The 22,671-nt window shown below is 38.8% G+C and overlaps 1 protein-coding gene and 2 long non-coding RNA genes across 3 annotated transcripts; all 3 read right to left on the minus strand.

The window, feature by feature from the left end:
• Nucleotides 1-9,315: 9,315 nt before the first annotated feature.
• On the minus strand, nucleotides 9,316-14,686 carry LOC139116553 (uncharacterized). The gene is made up of 3 exons (XR_011548342.1): nucleotides 14,560-14,686; nucleotides 14,016-14,090; nucleotides 9,316-9,861 (listed from the first exon to the last, which is right to left on the minus strand). It is a non-coding gene; the product is annotated as an uncharacterized lncRNA (long non-coding RNA).
• Nucleotides 14,687-15,056: 370 nt separating this feature from the next.
• Nucleotides 15,057-19,378, minus strand: LOC139116408 (MFS-type transporter SLC18B1-like). The gene is made up of 5 exons (XM_070679045.1): nucleotides 19,248-19,378; nucleotides 17,319-17,409; nucleotides 16,449-16,585; nucleotides 16,219-16,320; nucleotides 15,057-15,152 (listed from the first exon to the last, which is right to left on the minus strand). The coding sequence occupies exons 3-5, from the start codon at nucleotides 16,548-16,550 to the stop codon at nucleotides 15,057-15,059; spliced, it is 300 nt and encodes a 99-aa protein (XP_070535146.1). The 5' UTR covers nucleotides 16,551-16,585; nucleotides 17,319-17,409; nucleotides 19,248-19,378.
• A 375-nt stretch (nucleotides 19,379-19,753) lies between these two features.
• On the minus strand, nucleotides 19,754-22,173 carry LOC139116554 (uncharacterized). Its single transcript, XR_011548343.1, has 4 exons — nucleotides 21,835-22,173; nucleotides 21,267-21,362; nucleotides 20,738-20,811; nucleotides 19,754-19,896 (listed from the first exon to the last, which is right to left on the minus strand). It is a non-coding gene; the product is annotated as an uncharacterized lncRNA (long non-coding RNA).
• Between the last annotated feature and the right edge of the window lie 498 nt (nucleotides 22,174-22,671).

Consider the following 22,671-nt stretch of genomic DNA (forward strand, 5'->3'; position numbering starts at 1 on the left):
ATCAATTCTCCATGGGCAAAATTTGTTCATCACGTTTTGGGAAGTTACAATCACAGTCGTGTTTTCAGTGAATTTAGAGTAAATTCTTATTCTCAGTTATGTAAAAAGTTAAAACATGAGTATGAAAATCAATACTTAGAAACTTGGAAGAGAACCCTTTTCAACGATTCAAGGAAGAATGGAAGTGGTAACAAACTGCGCACTTATAGAATCTTCAAGACCAAGTTTGGTTTTGAAAAATATTTAAGAGATATTTCAGATTTCAGGTTACGTAGAAGTTTAACAAAATATAGACTGAGTGATCATAATTTGCGTGTTGAAATTGGTAGGAAATGTAAACCTCATTTACCTTTAAATGAAAGAATTTGCTTGAGATGTGATAGTAATGTAATAGATGATGAGTTTCACTTTTTATTCACATGCAAGTGTCATATTTCTGAGAGATTGATTTTGTGCCAGAAAAGCGGGACAGATCTTTCTATCACTATGAGTGTCGAAGAAAAAGTAGAAGAGATGAAAAAGATTATTGAACAGAATTTTCTAAACCTTGCTATATTTATAAGGAATTCTGGTGTTTGCTGACCCTCCAGTAGCTACCTACAGTTAGCTGTTTACAGTCAGAGTTATAAATTGTACTTCAATTCAATTTACTTGGATTTTAATATCCATTGATGGTGTTCAGTTTTGGACATGTTGTTCTTTCATCTGAAATGTACCATACCACACTCTCTGTCAGTGTGTGTTGAGTAATAAAAGATTGAAAGATTGAAAGATTGAAAGATTGGTGCATGGCCCCTACACAGTGTCCATTTTGTTATTTCGGCTCTAAAAAGACAACAGTTTATGCAAATGCTTCGTTTGGGAAGATCAAAATTGAACAGAAGAAAACCAAATCAAAGACTTGGGCCACATCATCGTGTCAACGTCACCCCTCCCCCGACAGCCTATCTGAAAACAGAGACGCAGCATGCTACCTTTTCTCTTGTAATGATATGATATGTGACGATTTAGAAATCATTTTTCGGCCGTTTTAGTAGGCCTATTGTTCATGATAATAAAATTTCAGAAAATGCTTTGATAAATTTCCAAATATTAAAACATAACAAGTGCACGCTCTCTTTTCTTGGACATTCTGTCGCATAAGTTTAATATCTCAATTGCATAGCCGGGCTCGAATATTAAAGCATTTGTTCACATTTCGGCTGAAGTATAACTGGCATGAACGTTTCGTTATAATTCTTAATTATGTTTCGATGTCAAACCTTCCTCGTTTAACCTTTTAAAAATGAAAGTTAAAAATGTAGATATAAAAGAGAAAATTTGAGCCCGGCTCTGTTGCACATTTTTCAATTTTCAACTGTGGCATATAATTGGTTATTGTGTTTAGAGCACATCAATTGGAAGACCCACCTTTCGGTTGTTGCCTGTGAGCTAAATTGTCGGAGGGACAGAGGGAATCAAGATTATGTTTGGGAGTCATTGTACCACATACAAAATCAATGCAAACTACAAATTAGATTTGTTTAGATTTGTATCATACATGTAAGCGCAACAACCCACTGGCTCTGGGTTTTTCATTTGCTGGGCTGGAAACTTGTTCTCCTTTGGCATCAAATTTTCAGCAGTGCCACATTTCAGGTCATAACAAAATTATTTATACCAAATTTAATGTTTGCTCCATTCATAATATGAATCTAAAATATATATCTTAATTCTATATTTTGGCATATATTTTTGGCACATACTTTCAACAATTTTATACTGCTTGGATTAGATGCTTAGCCTCCAGGAGGGAGGGGGTTTTAATGTGCATGTGTGTTTCTTGTGATCTGGCCAACCCTTCTTTTTTAACCATTAGCAAAAAATATTGTTTCGGTATTTCCAAATTACATGTTTACTTACCTACAGTATTTTCATTTTGAGTCATAATGAGCAAAAAAATATGAAAACTTCCATTCCAAAAAAATTCAGAGTTATGTCACAGGAAACACACATATGTAATAAGGTAAGTAAAGGAGGGCAATTTTTCTGTCATGAGGGGAAGATTAGTGGATACAAATTATAATGTTGTGGATACAAATTTAAGGGTTTCCAAATCAGGGGGGTGTCTTCAGCTGCATATATTTTTCTGTCATTTTGGTTATAAAGGATCAATGCAAAATGCTGTATGTATCCACAAGTCTTTACTCTCTCTAAAAGCTGATGATATGCTACAGTTGAGCAAAATGATCCCATGATCATACAATGCTTTGTTTGATGCAAGATACAGTTAATATGTTTTAAACATAGTTAATGCCCGCACGTAGTCCATGGCAGAGCGTACATGTATGAGATTACATTGGGGCACTATGCACCTGTATCCCTTTTCCTGCCGAGCGCCCCTGTCCGTTATCCTGCCAAGTCGGTCAAAACCGGCCCCCTTTTCCGTGTCTACAGAAGATTGGCTCTCCTGCACGCTTTCCTGCCAGGCATTTGGCGGGAAAATACCACTTTTTCGGGGTACGATTACCGACCATATACGTGTTAGACTTCAAAAATTTTTGCATGCCCGTATAGAGGGGCAACCACTGATGAGGTTGTGTCGAGAAAATAACGAGGTCTTGGGCGTTGTTTGCCCCGGGGGACGTGCACTTTTATTACTTTTCTAGCTTACTTTTGCGAAAGTAAAGCTCGTTCGCCGTCACGCACGTCCACACCGGGGAAACATCACCTCGCTCGTGAGTTAGTAGAAGACCCAGGGGTTAGTGCTATGGATGCGGCAGCACCCTCAAACCTGTCCTGTTCCCCCTGGGTTGTGTCACTTGGCCACGTACTTTGAACGACTTGGAAGAGTCGCACAGTGCAGTCTGCTTTGACGTAGTGTCAACGACATAGCTTCGCCATTGAAGGAAAGCGTGTACGTAGTTTGGCCAGTTCAGTGCACACTTAGCTCGTTAGTGTTACCGTTTCCTAACAGGTTAGTTGTGCAGTTGTTACTAGGTGCAGTTTTGTACCACCTTAGGGACTGGTCAGTTTCTTCGGCCTAGGGGGGGGGGGGGGGGCGGTGGATTATTTTTGCCCACGTCAAAAAGTGGCTGACCCCCCCTATTCCAAATTTTGAAAACCAAAAAGTGGTGACCCCCCCTATTCCAAATTTTGAAAACAGGGTGACCCCCCCCCTATTCCAAATTTCTAAAACAGGGTGCCCCCCCCCCCGGCGCGACAAAGGTAAAACAAAATGATGGACATAAATTATATATATATATATATATATATATATATATATATATATATATATATATATATTTTACATTTTACATATATTTATATTTTAAATAGTCATTCTATGTTTTAGTGAAATTGTTGACATGTCAGTTGTAAGATAGGAATTTCAAAGTGTCAATCTTAAAGTTTAAATACAGTACATTTTGAATGAGCTGTATTTTGAATGAGCTGTGAATGTATTTCACACTTTCTCTGCTTAACCAGATGTCCTGAACTGTTGTACAGAAATGGTGTCAATCATTAATATCAAAGAGGAAAAAGCAGTGAATCAAAAACTTTGATGGGTGTTAAGATTTGCCAACCATCCAATTAAATCTACTGAGGAGCCATAGAGAGCTTTTTTAGCCAAATCTGATGTGTACAGTGTCTGAGAGGACCTTTTCTTGTGTAACATTGAAACCATAAAAGCACAGCTAATAATGACAAAAACTGCCTTTTTTAACTGTTATTTTGTTCATAAAAAAAGCATCTTTCTATAGAAAACCTGTGACACAAAGGAAAATAATTGCATCAATGAGAACGAAACATATCTTGTCATTTTTCTATCTCTAAAATAAGTCACTGTATCAAATATATATTGTGAAATATTTGTGCATGTTGCTTTCTCATACTGAATTCTCACAGAGAGAACAGAAAAGTATCAGGAATTTGTCATCCTTTTCATATGAAATGCAGATTTCATAATGGTACACTTTCACTTAGCAAACATCAAGATATCTCTGAAAGTATGGCGCCCAAAGGGCGCGCCAAAAAATATGAAACATCCTGATATCTCTGATATATATGCCTTGTATATTAAAGTCATGCACCTGAAGGGCATGCTGAAAGATGTATGATATATTAAAGTAATGAGCTTGAAGAGCACGCTGAAAAATATTGAACATACTGTTGTAGGTCATTCCCCCCACACTCATCATGACCTGAGTTCAATTAGTCTAGAACATTCTCAAGGTCACTGCCCTTGATGACCTCACAACCTTGAATTCAATTAGTCATGTTTGGAATGTTCTGGAAAGTTGATTAGTTGTGTAAGGGAGATAATTTTAGAACAGTAATTAGCATGTCAATAAAAGTTCTAGATTGTTCTTATATGCCTTTATAAAAGGGACGTGCACAGCTTCCAGTCAGACTTTTGGGATCGTGTCTCTTGTGTGTTACTAAACTCCAGCAGTAGTCATTCTCAAGACTTTTCAAGACCTTCACTGCCAACGCTGGATTTATACTGTGGACTTTGTGCAGCTTCAAGCCTGCAAGCCAAAGGACTGTTCATTCATCCACTGACTGTTACAACTCTGAGACTGGAGCTTTGCCGTCCCAGCTGAGATAAGTAGTCTGTACACTTTTAAAGCTTGTACTCTATCCCTGACTTAGCAATTAGTTTTATTTTCGTAATAAATTTTGTTTAAACGTTTAACTGCTGAGTTCACCCCTTTGTTCGTTTTCTCTGCACGTAACAATACAGATATCTCTGATGTATGTATGCTTGATATGTTAAAGTTGGGCGTGCTGAAAAATATGACTGATTATTAAAGTTACGCGCCCGAAGAGCGCGCCGAAAAATACAACTGAATGATGAATTTTGTGGCTGACACTAGCATTTTAGGCAATGATGAGCCTGTGTCAAAATTCAAAAACACACTGACCCCACCCCCCCTATTGGGCATTTCAAAAACATGGTGACCCCCCTATCACCAAAGTCAAAAACAGGGTGACCCCCCCCCCCCCCCCCGCCATGAATCCACCGGCCCCCCCCCCAGGCTGAAGAAACTGACCAGTCCCTTAGCTCTGGACAGTGCAACTGCTCTATGCACTAACCCAAACGACAGATGGTTGGTACAACGTCTACGTCGCACGAGCACAGCCTCCGTTGGGCTGTGCCCCTCCCACGTGATACAACGCACGTTCATCCATTACTATAGCGTCCTTGCGGATCTGCCAAAAACGAAAGTGGGGGTAAAAACAAAACAAACGAAAATATGCGATCATAGATAGTATTTTATTCGCCAATAATTTACATTATGCCGAACAATAAATCTCGGAGTCTGTCTCGACGTCCGAGTGCATGGTCCGTGTTTCAAAAATTACAATCGGGGTGGCAGATCCGTGTTACAAAAATTACAATCGGGGGAATTGTACAAAATAATCCGTGTAAACAAAGCAAACGAAAATATGAGATCATAGATAGTATTTTATTCGGGAATAATTTACATTATGCCGAACAATAAATCTCAGAGTCTGTCTCGACGTCCGAGTGCATGGTCCGTGTTACAAAGATTACAATCGGGGGGATTGTACAAAATAATCCGTGTTTCAATTTACAATCAGCGGGATCGTAAAACACAAACAAACGGCACAACTGTGCTCAAAATGTGATCATGGTCCGTGTTAAGAACAAGCCACTGTGAGGCGAAGCTATCCCCTGTCCGTTATTTACGTCGGGTTCTCTTGCTGATGGTGTCGTCGGGGCTTTGTGAGTAGAGGTCTGCACGCCAACGCTCCTCTTACCTCGTAGCATCATGCGATGAGTGAAAAGCCGCAAAACACTCGCCCTCGTGAAGATGAACCCCGCACAGACTACATCCTTTGGACGTCTCAGACAGTCGTCCGCTCGCAGTGGTCTTACCCTCTCTGCTGCATACTTTACAGCATTTCTGCCGCCCCTCCAAACGGCTGACAACGTGCATCGGCTGATTTTGTGGATTTATGTAGGAGGCAAGAGAAACGGTGGCCTCGACCTCTCTCACACTGGGCTGCGATCGCCCACAATAACCGCCAATGAGCTGTTTCCCGACACGCAGATGAAACATCTTATGGGTCAGCTTACTATCAGGGTGTACATGCTTGAAGCATATATATGCATTTACCAGGGCAACATCAATCAGGTAACATGCCAGATATGTCCACCATCTGTGATTCTTGCGCCCAGTGTGAAAGTACTTGCGCTTCTGGTTGGCTCGGTCGACACCTCCCATGTACCGGTGATAATTATACAGCGACAGAGGCACTTGTCGCTGCTCGTCTCCCTCCCCCACTGGCACGCACTCCAAGGGTGGATAGACCGTATTCAAGATCAGCACCTGAGCGTTACTATCCTGATAAGCAGTGATGTTAAGACGAGAGTCCGTTCTGGTCGTGGCTTTCATATCCCCAACAGACAGAGGAAGGCGCTTCCTCTTACCCGGCGCAATTAATTGAGGGGGCATGGTGCGACGATTACGGCGGAAAAAAGCTTTTTCTTGCAGTAGAATGTTCATAAATATCAAGAAGTTGGAGAGAAATACTCTTTCGTCAGCAGGTCATTAGGTAAAGACGTCCGTCTTTTACAGTATGAGCTACAGAGTTTATTTGGTCAGGCGATAAGCCCGCTCGTTGATGATCGGTAGAACATATTAATAAAGGGGATGGGGGGGGGGGTAAATAAGAGATACAAACTGTTTTTTTTGGAATACTATACTGAGATAGCTAGGGTAAAATAATAGGTACACACTAGACACATGTAAGGCTTGTATAATGAAAAAGTTTAATACATGACATTCATTGATCGTATTCATAAATTCTGGACGAATAATGCCTGCAGTAACCTGTGGTGTAGGATCTGCTGTGTCGACAAAAAGATACCATCAAAACAAAATCGTGAAATTTTACTGTTCAACGTATTAGTCATGTAATAAAGAGGACATGCGGACATAACAGCCTCGTTCCGATACATGTTTAATAATTTCATTTTGAAAAATGAATGATTTCTATTGCCTTAGTCAATGAAACTCGCCAACAAGTCAAAGTTGCAGTCAATATTTGTTACAGGGGACAACCAAAGGAGGCAATTTTCTCCAGGTTCTAGTGATAAGGTCACTTTGATCTTGGTTTGTCATGATTCTATACATCATTTGAGATGCTACATATACTGGAGTAAAGATCTACAACCCTTTGACAACACAACCGCGTGTCTCACGTACTATATTTTAAAGCTCTTTAGTAATTCATATATTAGCATCACTTGCCTCAACTTTTGGCAATTTTTTCATCATAATTGTTTGAGAACAAGTGCATTTTCTTACTAGACCTAAAGTTTGTTGGAGTTAAAATTACGTACTAGCCTTGAAACACAACGCAGTTCGTACAGTAAGCAAACTTTAATGTTACCATCGACGAACGATTTCCAGTCACGGCAAAGGTCAAGCCTATTAATTCAAATGCCAACAAAAGATGGAGAGTTGAAAAACTAGGCATTTCGATATTTTTTCTTACAAGTAATCTCACAAAAGAAAACATTGGAAAATACGTCAAAACTGGGGCTTTAAAAATCAAAGTCCGCCTTGCCTCTTAAAATCAGCAATTATGGATAAAAAATTCGTCATTTTTGTTAAACAAAAACATTAAACATTAACAACAATAAAAACAATGTCTGTTCTTGCAAAGGACACGTTTCCAACACCCTAAAGGGTCACATTATAGGAGCGAGTGTGTCATTTATTTTTCGTCAGCAATCGCCATTCAGAAGCTTCGCATGGCGCAACACCGTGACGACAGGCTCCTCACTCTCGGAACCAGAGTTCTTATCGCGCGTACGCCGAATCGAACACATCAGGAATTGTGGGTAATACGCGATAAGATGACTCTGCCTGGAGATTGCAGAACCCTGTGTACAGATCCATCGATGTTCTTCGATGATTTTGAGGATTCGATGGAACAAAAGCAATCAGATACACGTAATGTGCAGAGATATGCCGGGGAGATACGGCTGTCATCATTGCACCATTAACATAATAGTTTCCGAAAGCATACTACGTCAAAATAAATGAATTGTCACGATAGTCGTCCACATAGCGGCAAGGAGAGATGTGTACAAGCATAGACAGTAACCACAACTGATGAAATAACACGCAAGTAAAATTAAGAAAAAAATATACACAGATAAGTTATTGAAAAATACAAATAAACACGATTGGAACTAATTTGAGATAATTAGATCTTTATGTTTTTCAAATTTCTCAAAAGTGTTAGGCGACATATAGCTGAATGTAATGATATTACAAATTGCGCATAAAATGAAACAAGTATGTAACTTAAAAAGGAAAGCAGATGAGGTTACATTTGCAGACTATATCGACAATACATCACCATCCAATTTTCCCAAATTAGTTCCAATGGTGTTAATAATGTACGTGCTATATCTGTCCTTCAAATATACTCTAATGGAACATTGACGTAAACGTAAAAAGCATGTCGTGTATTACAAACTGACAGCCTACAAACTGACTGCCTTCACAATTTGGACAAAAGTTCACATCTTAACTCACAACTTCAAATGGCCACATACAATAAAAGTGAAGTTTACACGAACAAATCTTTTCACAACTCCCATTTTATTCCATTGCACTTATTGTGTACTTACTGTAAATTGACTCGTCAATTATCGTTTATGTAAACGATGTTCTAAGTTATAAATAAAAAATACGATAGACTGAAGAATCTGTAAGACAGTATTGCATGTTTTTGTCCAAGCTACATTAGATTTTCGACAGCAACCTTTCGCTGGAAGCAATCAGTAACCCAACGAAGCTTTTGCCCGCTCTGTTTACACCATTTCATAAGTATCAAGTAGAAACGTATGCATTGCAAGCTGGATCATATTTATATTATTTGTCTCATATGGCACGACTCGCCACCATTTCACGTCTTTGATATGAATATTTAAAGTGCCAGTAGTAGGCTAGTGGTAATCTTGGGTGATTTTTTCACTACAATACTCCCAAAAGCATGTTGGGATACACGGTCAACTTCAACTCAGTATGTACATAACTAGACCGAATTGTTTCTTTTGACAAGTGAATTCCGGTCCGGACTGGAATTCAAATGTGAAATAATAACAGTACAATCCACATGTGTAAACTTTGTGTTGACAGGCTTTGAGAGTAGAGCAAGAACTAGTAAGTAATTGTCACACAAAACAAGAAAAAAATCAGAAGTTACAGCTACTGACCCTTAACATATTAAAATGTTGAAAGCGAGAAATATTCTTTCTTTAAAACGAAATAAAATACTACATTTGTCCTACGGGCGATCAGTCTCCACACAGAGGTGGGGCAGCAATGATGCGTGCATTCGAACCAAGCTGGAGGGCTTCCGAGTCGCTGAGACTCCCTAGCTATGTTTTAATGTATGGACGTTGATGGAAGATAATACTTGTATGAAGGATGACTAGCGATGAATTTACGCGAAATAACCTTTTCCAGCGGTCGCAACTTGAAAATATTATTGAAGACTTTGCAATCGTTCGGTAATGTCTCCGGTATCGTCTGACTGGTATTTTAATTCATCAGTTGATTTTGAAAGCTTTCATCAGCTAATTAAACCTAAAAATTTGTTTATTCAGGAATTTTTATTGAATTGTATGACTGAAAAGAGAGATTGATATTGTTTTCTGTGTCCTCCACTGTCGAATGTCCCTTTCGACATGCGAGACACCTGCAATACACAACGTAGAGGCCGTACAACACAAATGTGCCACATATAACAAGAGCAACATCAACACAGCTCAGCGGGAAGCCATATCCGTTGATTAATGTTGTTCCAATAATTGGCCCAATAAACGACCTGGGAGGGACAGGAAAATTTGAAGAACATGAGTATTACAACTTTAAAAAGGAAAGGTTAAAATACGAAAGTTTCATTACATAACGACAACAGCGGTTTGAAATCACGTCTTTGTGTGCGTTACGCTGACTTTTTTCGCCTTTTTGCACATTGGTTTACCGTTGCGTGGCTGTACTGACAAGTCCGACAAAAACATAGTAAAGATGGGAGATATGATCAGAAGTTAACAATTCAGTTTGGCCCACACATTTGAGTTACTCTTCGGTTTGTTTTTCCAGAGCGAAACACTGAAAGATTCAATACCACAGGTCCAGTAGGCATAATTTGTGATGATTTTTTCCTTTTATTATCATAAAAAATAATTATGAATATTAATAAATTATTAATATGAATGTTACAGAATATTACAACTTTTATACACACAATGTCGTCTACTTTGTGTAAATGCCACCTGGAAACTCCATTGTTTTGATAATTATGATTATTCATAAATTATGATTATGATTAATAAAGTCATATTTTACACATTGTAATGTGCTTATGTGAACAACCCTCTGGAAACCCTCATACAGTTTCACAATCCATGCCAAACATACAAGTGACACCATTGCCCAGGTTCAGTCTACGGCGAGAGTTACCATTCCCCAGGTTCAGTCTACGGCGAGAGTTACTACACAGTGTATATAAAGAGAAGGTAGCTAGCTCCACTCGACAGTAAACTGACATACCCATGAATTACCTCCGTTTTCTTCACTTCTGCATGTTGATTCTCAAAATTTCTCCCGGTGTTGGCAAGTCCATAAATCAGCCATCAAATCTACCCAGTTTTGACCACTTAGACGGAAAAATTTGTGAAGTTTGAGGCTGCGAGAAGGTATATATCGCCAATGAAATGATGCAGCCTTAGCGGAATCGACAGCATCCGGATCTTTTAGGGCCGTTTGCGAAATTTGAATGTAGCCGCCAAGGAGGGCCGAGGGCGGAGCCATGATTTAACGTTATTAGATATGCTGACATAATTGATCGTACGGCCAATGAACGCTCATAACCTTTTTTACACATGAAAGTTACACTTACACTGTACGATTACTTCATGGTACGATGCTGTGTGTTCCGCTACAGCTAATCGCCCCGCTCACCACAATGAGCGGGGCGATTAGCTGTAACGGAACACACAGCATGATCGTACGCAGGGCTAGGTCTGTCCAAGGATGGATGTGCCTCAAGTCAACGGTCCAAGCTATGTATGTGTGATTACAAACGGATGACGGGTTGCAGATGCGTTTGTTTATGATAGATACCCGGTTGACATTGTGAAAATATGTCAAGTTCAGCGACTTGGCGAGGAGACCTCAAAACAGCGTACGTACGTACGCAGTCACCTTCCAATTGAACTTGTGATTTTCAGAGATTTACAATGAAAATACAGGCTGCGTTGACTGTCGTCTATTTTGCTGCCCAACAAAATATTAAAAACGCAGTCACGGACGTGTTTTACAGACAAAGCACAGACAATGTACCTTGAAATCGATATCTTTTTTATTGAAAAGGCGTACGCGTGCTGGCGTTACGAGGACCTGTTACTTTTTTATGAATATGTTAGACAAATATATCCATGTCTTGCAAAAAATACTGAGAAAAAGTTAAATTTTAATAATATTATCAATAGTTTTATTACAGAGCTTCCGTTAACGCAAAATCCTGCGTATTTCAAGCATGTTATTACTTTGAAGTACGCAAAGTAAAATGACGTCTGCGATGCGTAATCCGATACGCATTAAAAAGCGCAGTCTCTGTAACAAAGACGTAGTTTCCCTTCAATGTGAAGTTTATCCAGGACTAAAAATAAATTGTTTGCTGATAAAAATGTTCATAATTTAGCAATATTTTGTCCTACATCCTGTCAATCACGTTTTCCTTCAAGTCTGTACCAATAAAAATGTAACAAGTTCAATAGAGTTCGTCGTTACTGCAAAAAATGTTTTTTCCGCTGCGCCCAATGCATACTTGTAAACCCTGAAGATCTCCTGGTCGAATATCAAGTTTAAGTTAATGCTACGCGGACTAAAAAATAATAGTTTTATGCCGGTCTGCAAACTTATTCCAGAATATTGCAAAATTGGCCATAATTGCAGCCGTGATTCCAGTCTCATCTGTCCCGTGTGAGCGCGTGGGTTCAGTACCCAAAATAGGATTACAACATCAAAACGTTGTTGTTTGAGTGACGATGTCATAAATGATCTGATGGTGATAACCATGGAAGGCCCGAGACTAAGTGAATTTGACTTCAGAGCAGCGATGATAGGTCAGGCAGCGAAGGCAATAGTGGGAAGTTGTAGTCTAAATAATTAGTGAGAAATGAAAATCGTCGACAGAAAATAGAACAGAACAAATTGTGAAACTAATATCAAAGAAAAAACATTGTCACTGATGTTGTTTATTGAACACTTTAGGCCTATTCATTGACTTTTGAACCGGTTTTCGATATCGCGTAGACAGCTGTTATATATAGGTACTTACATGTAGTCATGTTGTACGCATTTTTGGTACATTTTACGCAAATAGAAAAACAATTTGCGAACAGCCTTACGCAGATTTGGAAATCCTAACCGAAGCTCTGCAGTTTTATCACACTCAGAAACTGAAGCGAGGACTTTCTGTGTCTTTGGGAAAAACAATTGACGCTACAAACGAATGCAGTAGGGTCTATGGAAAAACACACTAAAATTTTGAAACGAGAACGGGCAAGAAAATGTGAGCACGTTAAAGTAAGCCTGGAAGTGCTAGTCGTGTTCCTTGCTATTTAAGGTATTTGTGGGTACGATGTGCACATGGCGGAGGTTCTTCGGGAATAGGTGGATACCGTGGAAATCTAGCTGTGATATCGCAGCGGCGAACGCGTTCAAATCAAAGGTCACCGCCACGGCGAAATATCACAGCTAGTGGAAACATTCATTGCTACGGATTAGTCGCTGATATGTTTGGCGGAGGAGGGGCAGAGGAGTCGGTCACAGTCGATGACGGTGTGCTCACTGTCGTCGGAATTTCATCTGGACGTTTGTAATGGACGTACGTGATGACGGTGTCATCGAATAATATGGATAAGGTGTATAATGCTGGCAAACACGATCGCAGTAATCTATATTGAGCTGCCTGCCGCGGTGTTTGTTCAGTTGATGCTTCGCTGAAGCTACCACCTCCATTGATCGCATTGAAGCTGCTTTGGAGCAACCTTACAACTGCTATAAAGTTCGAAAAACACATCGTCCAACTAGAGAAATGAAACTCATTCCACGTTTTGATGTTGATCAGACACATGTACATTCGGGTAAACTGATGAGAGGTCTTATCAAACGTCACGAGCGTTCATTGCCATACGATCAATTATGTCAGCATATCTAATAACGTTAAATCATGGCTCCGCCCTCGGCCCTCCTTGGCGGCTACATTCAAATTTCGCAAACGGCCCTAAAAGATCCCGGATGCTGTCGATTCCGCTAAGACAGCATCATTTCGTTGGCGATATACACCTTCTCGCAGCCCCAAACTTCACAAATTTTCCGTCTAAGTGGTCAAAACTGGGTAGATTTGATGGCTGATTTATGGACTTGCCAACACCAGGAGAAATTTTGAGAATCAACATGCAGAAGTGAAGAAAACGGAGGTAATTCATGGGTATGTCAGTTTACTGTCGAGTGGAGCTGGCTACCTTCTCTTTATATACACTGTGTAGTAACTCTCGCCGTAGACTGAACCTGGGCAATGGTAACTCTCGCCGTAGACTGAACCTGGGGTAACTCTCGCCGTAGACTGAACCTGGGCAATTGTGTCACTTTGGCATACATTGTGAAACTATATAAGGGTTTCCAGAGGGTTGTTCACATAAGCACATTACAATGTGTAAAATATGATTTATTAACCATAATCATAATTTATTAATAATCATAATTATCACAACAATGGAGTTTTCCAGAGAGCATTTACACAAAGTAGACGAAATGGTTTGTAAAAAAATTTTAATATTCTGTAACATTCATATTATAATTTATTAATATTCATAATTATTTTTTATGATAATAATAGGAAAAATCATCACAAATATAATGCCTAATCGACCTGTGTCTATACCGAGGGTATTAACAATGTTAACCTACCCAAAGTTATCAGCGCAGTAGTACAGACCGGAAACGATTCCGTAAATCTTGATATCGTCTTCATAACCTTTCTCACTAGATGTAAAATGACACAGTGGAATGGAGAAGATATTGCAAGGAATGTTAATTTCACTCAAACTTTCGAAAACACACGTCAGATGTGCATTTCTGCACTTCGCTTGGCATTCAATAACAGCGTCATGAATAATCATGTCCTTATAACGACATCTGCGGTTGCTGTCATAAGGACTGTACATACAACGAGGTCAGTCTCACTTCATAATCATTGTTTGAAGACTACAACTGAAATTTTCAACACCAGTTTTGATCTAAAAGCAGGGATGCGGGAAAACATTTACTACTCTTCTCGACGGTGTAAATTTGTCAGTGAATTTTTAAATAAGTTTTCTTCCATACCGCTCATTCTGTATCTACTTATGAGGTGATTACTGTACTCGTACGAGTTTTAATATTGAAGTGTATCTTAAGGCATTCCCGCAGCCCGTTGCCATTACTAGGTCTATAAAGTTTTCTAATCACTCACATAGCTGCGTTGACCATGTCCGGTATGATGGTAATAATTGCTGCAACTCCGATTCCCATGATAGACAGACCAACAGCCATAATGCTAATCGTCCTTAACGATGAAGAATAAATCAAGCAATGGGGAAGTTAGTCACTTGTAGATATCAGATTATGTAGAAGTGTATATAACCGGCCACTGTGATTCAATGAAACTATGGATAACCATGCCGATTGAAGAATGGATATATTACCTGTGTGCGGGTGACAAGAATAAAGTACGGACACAAAGCGCTGGATGTGATATACCAATCCATTTTCAAATTTAACGAATGCTTACCGTTAGAGGTGGAATGCCTATGTTTTAAGTAAAATAAGAATGTGCATTGGATTCATTACATCTGCAAAATTAAAATAATCTTTGTTGCTTACACACACACACACACACACACACTGATTACATCATGCATGGATAAATAGACACATATACAATCATATGAAGCAAGATATCCTCATTCCTCACCTATCTAGATGTAAGAATGGTGCAGGTCCTACCAGAAAGTAACCAACTGCCCCGATTGCTAACCCGATTAAATTAAGTTCTCTGAATATATTCTGAAAGAGAACGACACACAAAGAATGTTACCCACAAATTTATAGTAAGACCAAGATGCCATATTCCATATCCTCTCCCTCTCTCTCTCTCTCTCTCTCTCTCTCTCTCTCTCTCTCTCTCATATCAGATACATCTTCTAGGGAAGGTCTTTGATCATTTGCATTGGACACTCGAATATTGGCTGCATTTCATGCTATTGAAGTTAATGGATGTCATTTTGCTCTGCATGACATCATTGAAATAGCGCGTGGTTTTTTCTACTTTCATGGGGTACGCTTTCGAAAACTGACTATAACTTAGGTCAGACTTTCATCACTGTCAAAGGTCACATCACATTTCACATTTTCGTAATCTCTGCTTACCGCCGATGCGATGGCAGAAAGACGCTTAATTTCATCGATTTATGCTGGAACAGCTTTTGAAATATACAGTAATTTTGAAGACTTTGATAATAAAAACATTAATTTTGAATGCCAAGGCCTCAGCCCATCACATAATAGAATTTTCTACATTTACTCAGAAAGAGAATTACCAATAAAAGGAATACGGTTTATTAAACTTGATGCATTTCTAACAACTGTCTCGTTTCTTAAAAGACTGTACAAAGATTGTTTATATTGAATGTGTACATCCTCGGCCTTGTTAAATTATAACATTTTTCTTGCATAGGAGACTGACGATATTTATGTGATATATTGTTGCCGACTACACTTTATTCCATACTTACAGGCAGGAAAAACTTAACATTAAAGATCGTAATAGATTCTCTCATTGCTGGGTCAATATAGGCTGATTTCTCTTCACATATAGGAAAGGTGACATTTCTTACTGAGACGAGAGATCGATTGTCCTCGATTTCGGATCCTTATTTTAAATCCAGTTTTTGACTAGACATGCATTCCTACTTATCATCTTTGAAATGAGAAATCTACGTCTGTGTTTATCTCTTGGTTTTGGAAACCATGACAACCTGATTTATATAGAAAAAAGTCGTACTCAAATACATTTTCTTCACAAAATTATTAAAATGTACATGATTATCAAGTGTGTTAACGATATACTCACGAACTTATCAGCGACGAGGCCCCATATCGGTGACGAGACACCAAAGCCCACCCCGATAAGGAAAAACAGGAACGCTACGGCGGTTGTCGTGTTAACGTCGAACTGAAATACGAGGAATCATAACAGAATCTAATCATGAAAGAATTTTAACGCTTACATAAAGTCGAGAAAACACCATTTTAGCTTATGATGGTTGTTTTTGCCTATTGTGGATTTCGACTTTGGCTTACCGGAATGAGTGCCAGCGATAACGTTGAATCGAGGAAGGTTATTTCCACGGCGTTGACGACCTTCACTAGCATTCCCAACGCTATGCCGATAATGAGAAGCATCGGTCCGATTCTGCCACTTTCATGTAAATTTGTACCTGACGAAACAGTATTTTACAGAAAATAATAATACAAGGTTATTTACAAAGTATTGTCGTATATAGAAGAGGGAAAGAGGTACATTGAATGAGAACTTGACGGCATTGTAAAAACTTCTTAAACTTTCGTAGTGTTCCTATAGTTTACATGTATACACACTGTACTCTAGCGTAGTGTACGTATGAACTCCACAGGTTACAGCAATTGGTGTAAAATAATACACTTTCATAACATACAAAGAAATCACCAGGTCGGACACGATCTGGCAGCGATACATATATGTAATCCAGAAAAATAACATGTTTCCATTTTACATTCTTTTGCAAACTTTGTTTTCATAATGTGATAGCTGTAATGGCAGATCTTGCATTTTCTATATTTCTATGAAGTGAAGGACTGTACGTTTTGATCTATGATACAAACGAAACAAACTTTTTACTTGTTAAGATTATTTTATCACCCGTAAAGAACTTCAACGCGCAACAATGAGGACGAAGTCATGTGGAATCATATTATGCTTTCCATTGCAATACGTATGATGCAAGATAATCATTAAAAATATTTTGAGATTTAATCTTGTGAAAATCACTCTGATTTTTCAGGCGGTGACGTGTCTACTGATGATTCTATTTTCATGATTGCATTAAAAATGAAAAGAAGTAGAAATTTAGTATTTGGTGTCTTTTAATTGGAAATAAATTCCTTCACAGTATGCGATCTCGGAGTATTTACCTTCATATTCCGGGAAAAGATAGAGACATAACGGTGAGATGAGAAGTAGGACGCCACCTAGCACCAAGAAAGGGAGAAAATATCCACTTGCCTAAAATGCAAATACACAAAACAATATAAACTATGTGCATCAACTATACATCAGGTTTCCTTTGAACTGTTATTAATGTCTGATTGATTTTGACAGCGACACATGTAGTTCTAATAATCATGGCATAAAACTCGATAACTGAGAGAAATAGACAAAGAATGAGAGCATTTGTGTTGTGTTGTTCAATGAATATGATGATTTTGATTAAATTGAAGATGACGAAAACGATGCGAAGATCACGAAGATGAAAAGGAGGGGAGGAGACAATTAAGTACAGAAAAACAGACTGAGTAAAACGTGAACAATTCTATATCGGAGTTTAGGGAGCGTTCAAGTTCAAGCCGGCAACATGGGGGGGGGGGGTTGGGGTTAAACTTCAAGGGGGTTATGTATTTTTCAAATAGCACAGAGCAACGGGGGGTCACTTGATTTCATTGGTATCCTTTCCGCCAAAAAGCGGTTTCAATGTCAAAATATATTCTTGGAAAATGGCTCTCTGCATGATTTCATTCTCGAATTTCACTGTAATCCGAATAAAAGTATAAGTATTATCTGCCACATAAACATCTTGACTTGGCAACTCCATACAGGCGTGTCTTCTCGTAAAATCAGCTCGTTGAGGGCAAAGAAACAATTCCTATCAGAATTTGGCTAAGGTAGGGCAATGATTAGATGCAAGCGATATGTTAAGCTGAAACCTGCCTTACATTGAAATGTTCCCCCTGTGCTGTTACATAGCACTACTGTCGATATCTGACCAGTTTTCAGGAAAGAGATGTACAAAACTTACCTGGATAAATAAACACAAAGACTGGATGGAATGTAAATGAAAAACTTCAATGACTTTGTTTTTTATGTCAATTAGCAATAGGGAAGACATACATAAATATACATTTTTGTATCATAACTCTTAAATTAAACATAAAATATTTGAATATACTAATTAGTAAGGTATCCTCAGCCTTCAGGTAGCATTATGGTATTGTGGCCAGAGTATGCCACCAGGGAGCATGTCCTTGATCAAGCACTTTTAGCTAACTTTGATCCCCTTACCCAAGGAGCGCTGGGTACCAAGGCCTGTAAATTGGCTATTTGACCCCTTCATGACCTTTATCCTGGCATTTTTAGTGATATGATTGACTTCCGAATGCAAAATTTTCCTCTGAAAAAATGCATCTATATGAAAATGCACAACTTCCCTAGGAAGTGAGGCCCATGGAAGTGTGGTTGAATGTTACAGTTTCCAATCGACCTGGTTGACGCATGTCCACAGATATAACAGGATTTGCGGTCAAGAAGGGATCATAGAAATAGCCATGTAGGTTTTGGCTCAATGCCCGTTGAGAAGTACATGATAAATTACATTTAAATGGAAAAGCTACATTTAAATTACAAGCAACTTTTTGAACCAGCCGAGACACAGGATATAGTGTATACGAGATCTGGAAGAAGAGCAGGATATTGGAAAAAGATCTCTTTTCCACTTATGTTATATTGTATCTATGCAACGGTTATGACCAGTGTTATCACTAAAAATGGGAGTAATACTTACTCAAGCAATATGGGGGAGGGAGTCATGAAATTTTTGTCATCTCAAAGGGGGATTCATCAATTCTGCGGGGGGGGGGGGGACTGGGACGTTCCTATCTTGACTGATGCACAAGAAGAATTCCCGGCCATCTTCAGACTATAATGACTGAGCCCTTCCTTAGTATGTGTTGAAAATCCTTTAACGTCAAATTATGCATAAACGTCCTAACCAGTGACAAACTATGGAGAAAAAATTGTCGTCAACGCTTCCTGTGTTTCCAACCAAAGACATCTCTTACTATACTTACAGCATAAAGTACGCCACCAAGTGTTGGGCCAGTGATTATTCCGAGTCCAGCGGCAATCTGAAGGACTCCCTTGAAATGAAAATATGATTATCTTATTTTGTTCACGGTAGTTGAAGATGATAAATTAAGTCGACGTCATTTTAACAATGTATTTGAAAGCCGTGAAGTGGGCGATACAAAATTGTAAAGTTATATTATTTAAATTTTTTCAGGGTAAAGCCATTCACAATCGCATTACAGCATTCGTACCGTCCAGAGCAATTATTATGTAGGGTCTTATTGTTGCATAACTTATCAACGGTTTACAGACAACAATTAATACTACATGCAGGCATCGTATTTATTTTAAAATCACAGTAAGGCATTTGTGAAAAACGATGGAATAAAACACATCATCTCGTGTCATTGAAAACAGCTCAAGTCACTCTAATTAATATCCATATCGTATGATAGACCCTCCCTTGATGAAGATAGCACAATGTAATATGCGAATCAACTTACTATGAAAAAAGCCACGTTGTCCCTGTAGAGCTGAAACACAATAACCACTGATGCCGTGTTGCTGGCCTGGACACCGAACGCCTGAATCGTTCGAATGATAAAACTCAATACAATGAAGTAGACTGTGTTATCTACAGCATCGAGACACCTTGGAGTGAAATGTCGAGAATGATATTATGTAAACAAGGCTATCACCACAGTATTACTCTTTACTTAGGAAGTCATTGGATCTAGGAGTAGCTCCCCTTCCGACCAAAACCCTTGCACGTATACAAAACTCCTGTCTCCTCTAATCTTTCAAGTTCTCTTGTCGGTCTGACAAGTAATTGAAAATTGACGTTGTGATTGCAATAGTATTAACATTTAAAACACACTTTCTGTGGTGTATGAATTAATTGTCAACGAAAAACTGGTTATGCATGTCATGAGTCGCCTTTGTTGTCTTCCTGTTTTGTGAAAACTATACAGTCCGGTGAAGCCGGTTCGACGTTTTCGACGGAGATGTAAAATATCCATGCGCGCACTGCTGTTTTAACTTTCGTTAAAATCTGTTTGATGCTGGTCGATAATGGTGAAAGTGTTTGAGCATGCCCTGCACGTAACTAAATGTCATATGGCGTTCACTGTGAAGATGCATGTACTAAAAACATTATTGCCTGAATAAAAGGCCTTGATTTGAGAGGTTTCCGGCTGAGGGTGCACTGCGTTCACAGCGCACGGGGATAAGGGTACTTGCTGTTCAGGAAAAGTTGTACACAAAGGAAAGTAAAGCTCCCAAGGCACGAGAGAAAATAACAAATAAACTTAAAACGAATATGTGTATAATAAAAGAAGGACAAAATATTACATGTAAAATACATCTGAACAGTAAAACAGATTGGAGTAAATTGAGAGCACACAATAGGCGCAATAAACGCATTATCCAATTTCGACACCTGTGGCACTAAACATTATATTATTAAAGTAAATACTATCCTACAATAACTTACCCGAATAGTAATGTCGACAAACCAGAAATTCCGCACCCAAAACAGAAAATAAACTTCGGTCCATATTTCCCAATCTACGGCGAATCGAGACGGTCAAATTGAATGGCCATCTAGTTGGCAGTATGACGATTTTGTTTTCAGAAGTCCTGAAATGTTCACATCATCATTACATATTTTAAGTCGGGCCTAGCAATAGAATCATCAGCCGGGTTGAGTTATGCTACCAGCAATAATAGATAAAACTAATGATGAATTTGGCCTTAATTATCTGAGCAATATAAATCTGTACATAGGTCATGGTAAAAATCACAGTGATCGCTATCTTTTCTAATCGTTGCCATTTCAGCCTTCTGAAGTACCTAATTTACAGAAGTACTGAAAAATACTGAACACTCCTACTAAATTATTTGATTAACAGGTTCAGTATATGACGTCACGAAGAGTAAAATGTATCGATAAATCACTTCTCGCTGCACCTAACAATATGTAACAATCGCTATCAAAAATCTATAAATAGCATCGAACTTACACTTTTGCCTAGTGGCGGTGATACGACGAAAGAGACCAAAGCAAAACTAGCCAGGATAAAAGCAACTGTCAGAGAGTTCACGCCTTTTGCTAGCGCCTGTGGACGAAGAAAACGGAGTGAATGACGCTGCTAGCACCGACGCCAGTAAATGTACGAAATACGTATAACACAGCAGCTGAACAGACGAAGAAAAAACGTCTCGACGAAAACTCATCATATTTTATTTCAACACGGATAAAACCATTCCTCTGCTCCATTTTCTCAATGCCACCAGGTTAATCAAATAAATAAACAAAATAAATAAATAAAGTCTTTTTTCCATTTACAATTCGTGCATTCGATAACCACTACAATTCCTGCTTTTCGTGTTATTTTGCGGAAGGTTTTGTCATTTAATCCTTGTAGTGTGGTACGAAAATTTAAAAAAATTAAACTTCCATATTTTGATAGATACAACACAAAATACAAAAATGCATTTTGTATGGCTACTTGTGCCTAACTGAGTCACACGGCTCGTCCTAAAATCAGAAATAATACATGTAGTAAGTGAGAACGAATATTGACCTACCACTTCAGGATAGAATGGAGATATTACAGAATAACAGGTCTTCAGAAAGTACTTTGCAAAACACAGACATGCAAGTGTTGCATGTTTTCTCGCCTTGGACATTTCCATATCACCCATCCTTTCATATCCTATTTGGCTGACGTTGAAAACTCTCAACCATCGCTCATGGGCAGCAATCAAAGTATATGTTCCTTTCTTCCTTTGAATAGAAGGCTATGCACACCTCAAGTCGACTGCTGTATGGTGTCTTAATTCTATATCGTGACAGTCAGCACTAATCTGTATAAATGCCACAAGTATCCGATTTTTCTCTTCGTTGCTCTCGCAAGAGACTACAACATAATGCAATATTCATCGCGTTAATTGATATTACACCACGATTGTATGCATTGGCATTACTTGCGGGCAGTGTCTGTGTGACGTGACCGGGGTTATGATCACTCATGATGGCATTGTCCATGTCGCGTGTCGGGGCCGGCAAGGCAGGTATTCCCATGTTGAAGGGACGTAAGGATGACTTTAGGCACCGAGTACAGTAATCTAAAATGCTACTTTATTCCACTATACATCATAGAACATAGGCAAATAGTCAGTTCGAGGCGAGCTGGAAGACTTGTCAGTACATGTGAGACTAAGACAGATATAAATGCCTCAGGAATAGTAATAACAGTCATGAATATGACATCATTCCCCCAAATGATAGCATTATGTCAGTCTGGATGAGACAAGCATGGACATTGACAATATTTTGATATGGCAGTTCAAAGTGGACGTACTTCCAGAAGCTACTTGATTGTATCAAAGTTAGTTCTGTTGGCAGGAGATCGTCTGACTTCT

This window comes from Ptychodera flava, chromosome 17 (assembly GCF_041260155.1).
Source record: "Ptychodera flava strain L36383 chromosome 17, AS_Pfla_20210202, whole genome shotgun sequence".
Taxonomy (NCBI): domain Eukaryota; kingdom Metazoa; phylum Hemichordata; class Enteropneusta; family Ptychoderidae; genus Ptychodera; species Ptychodera flava.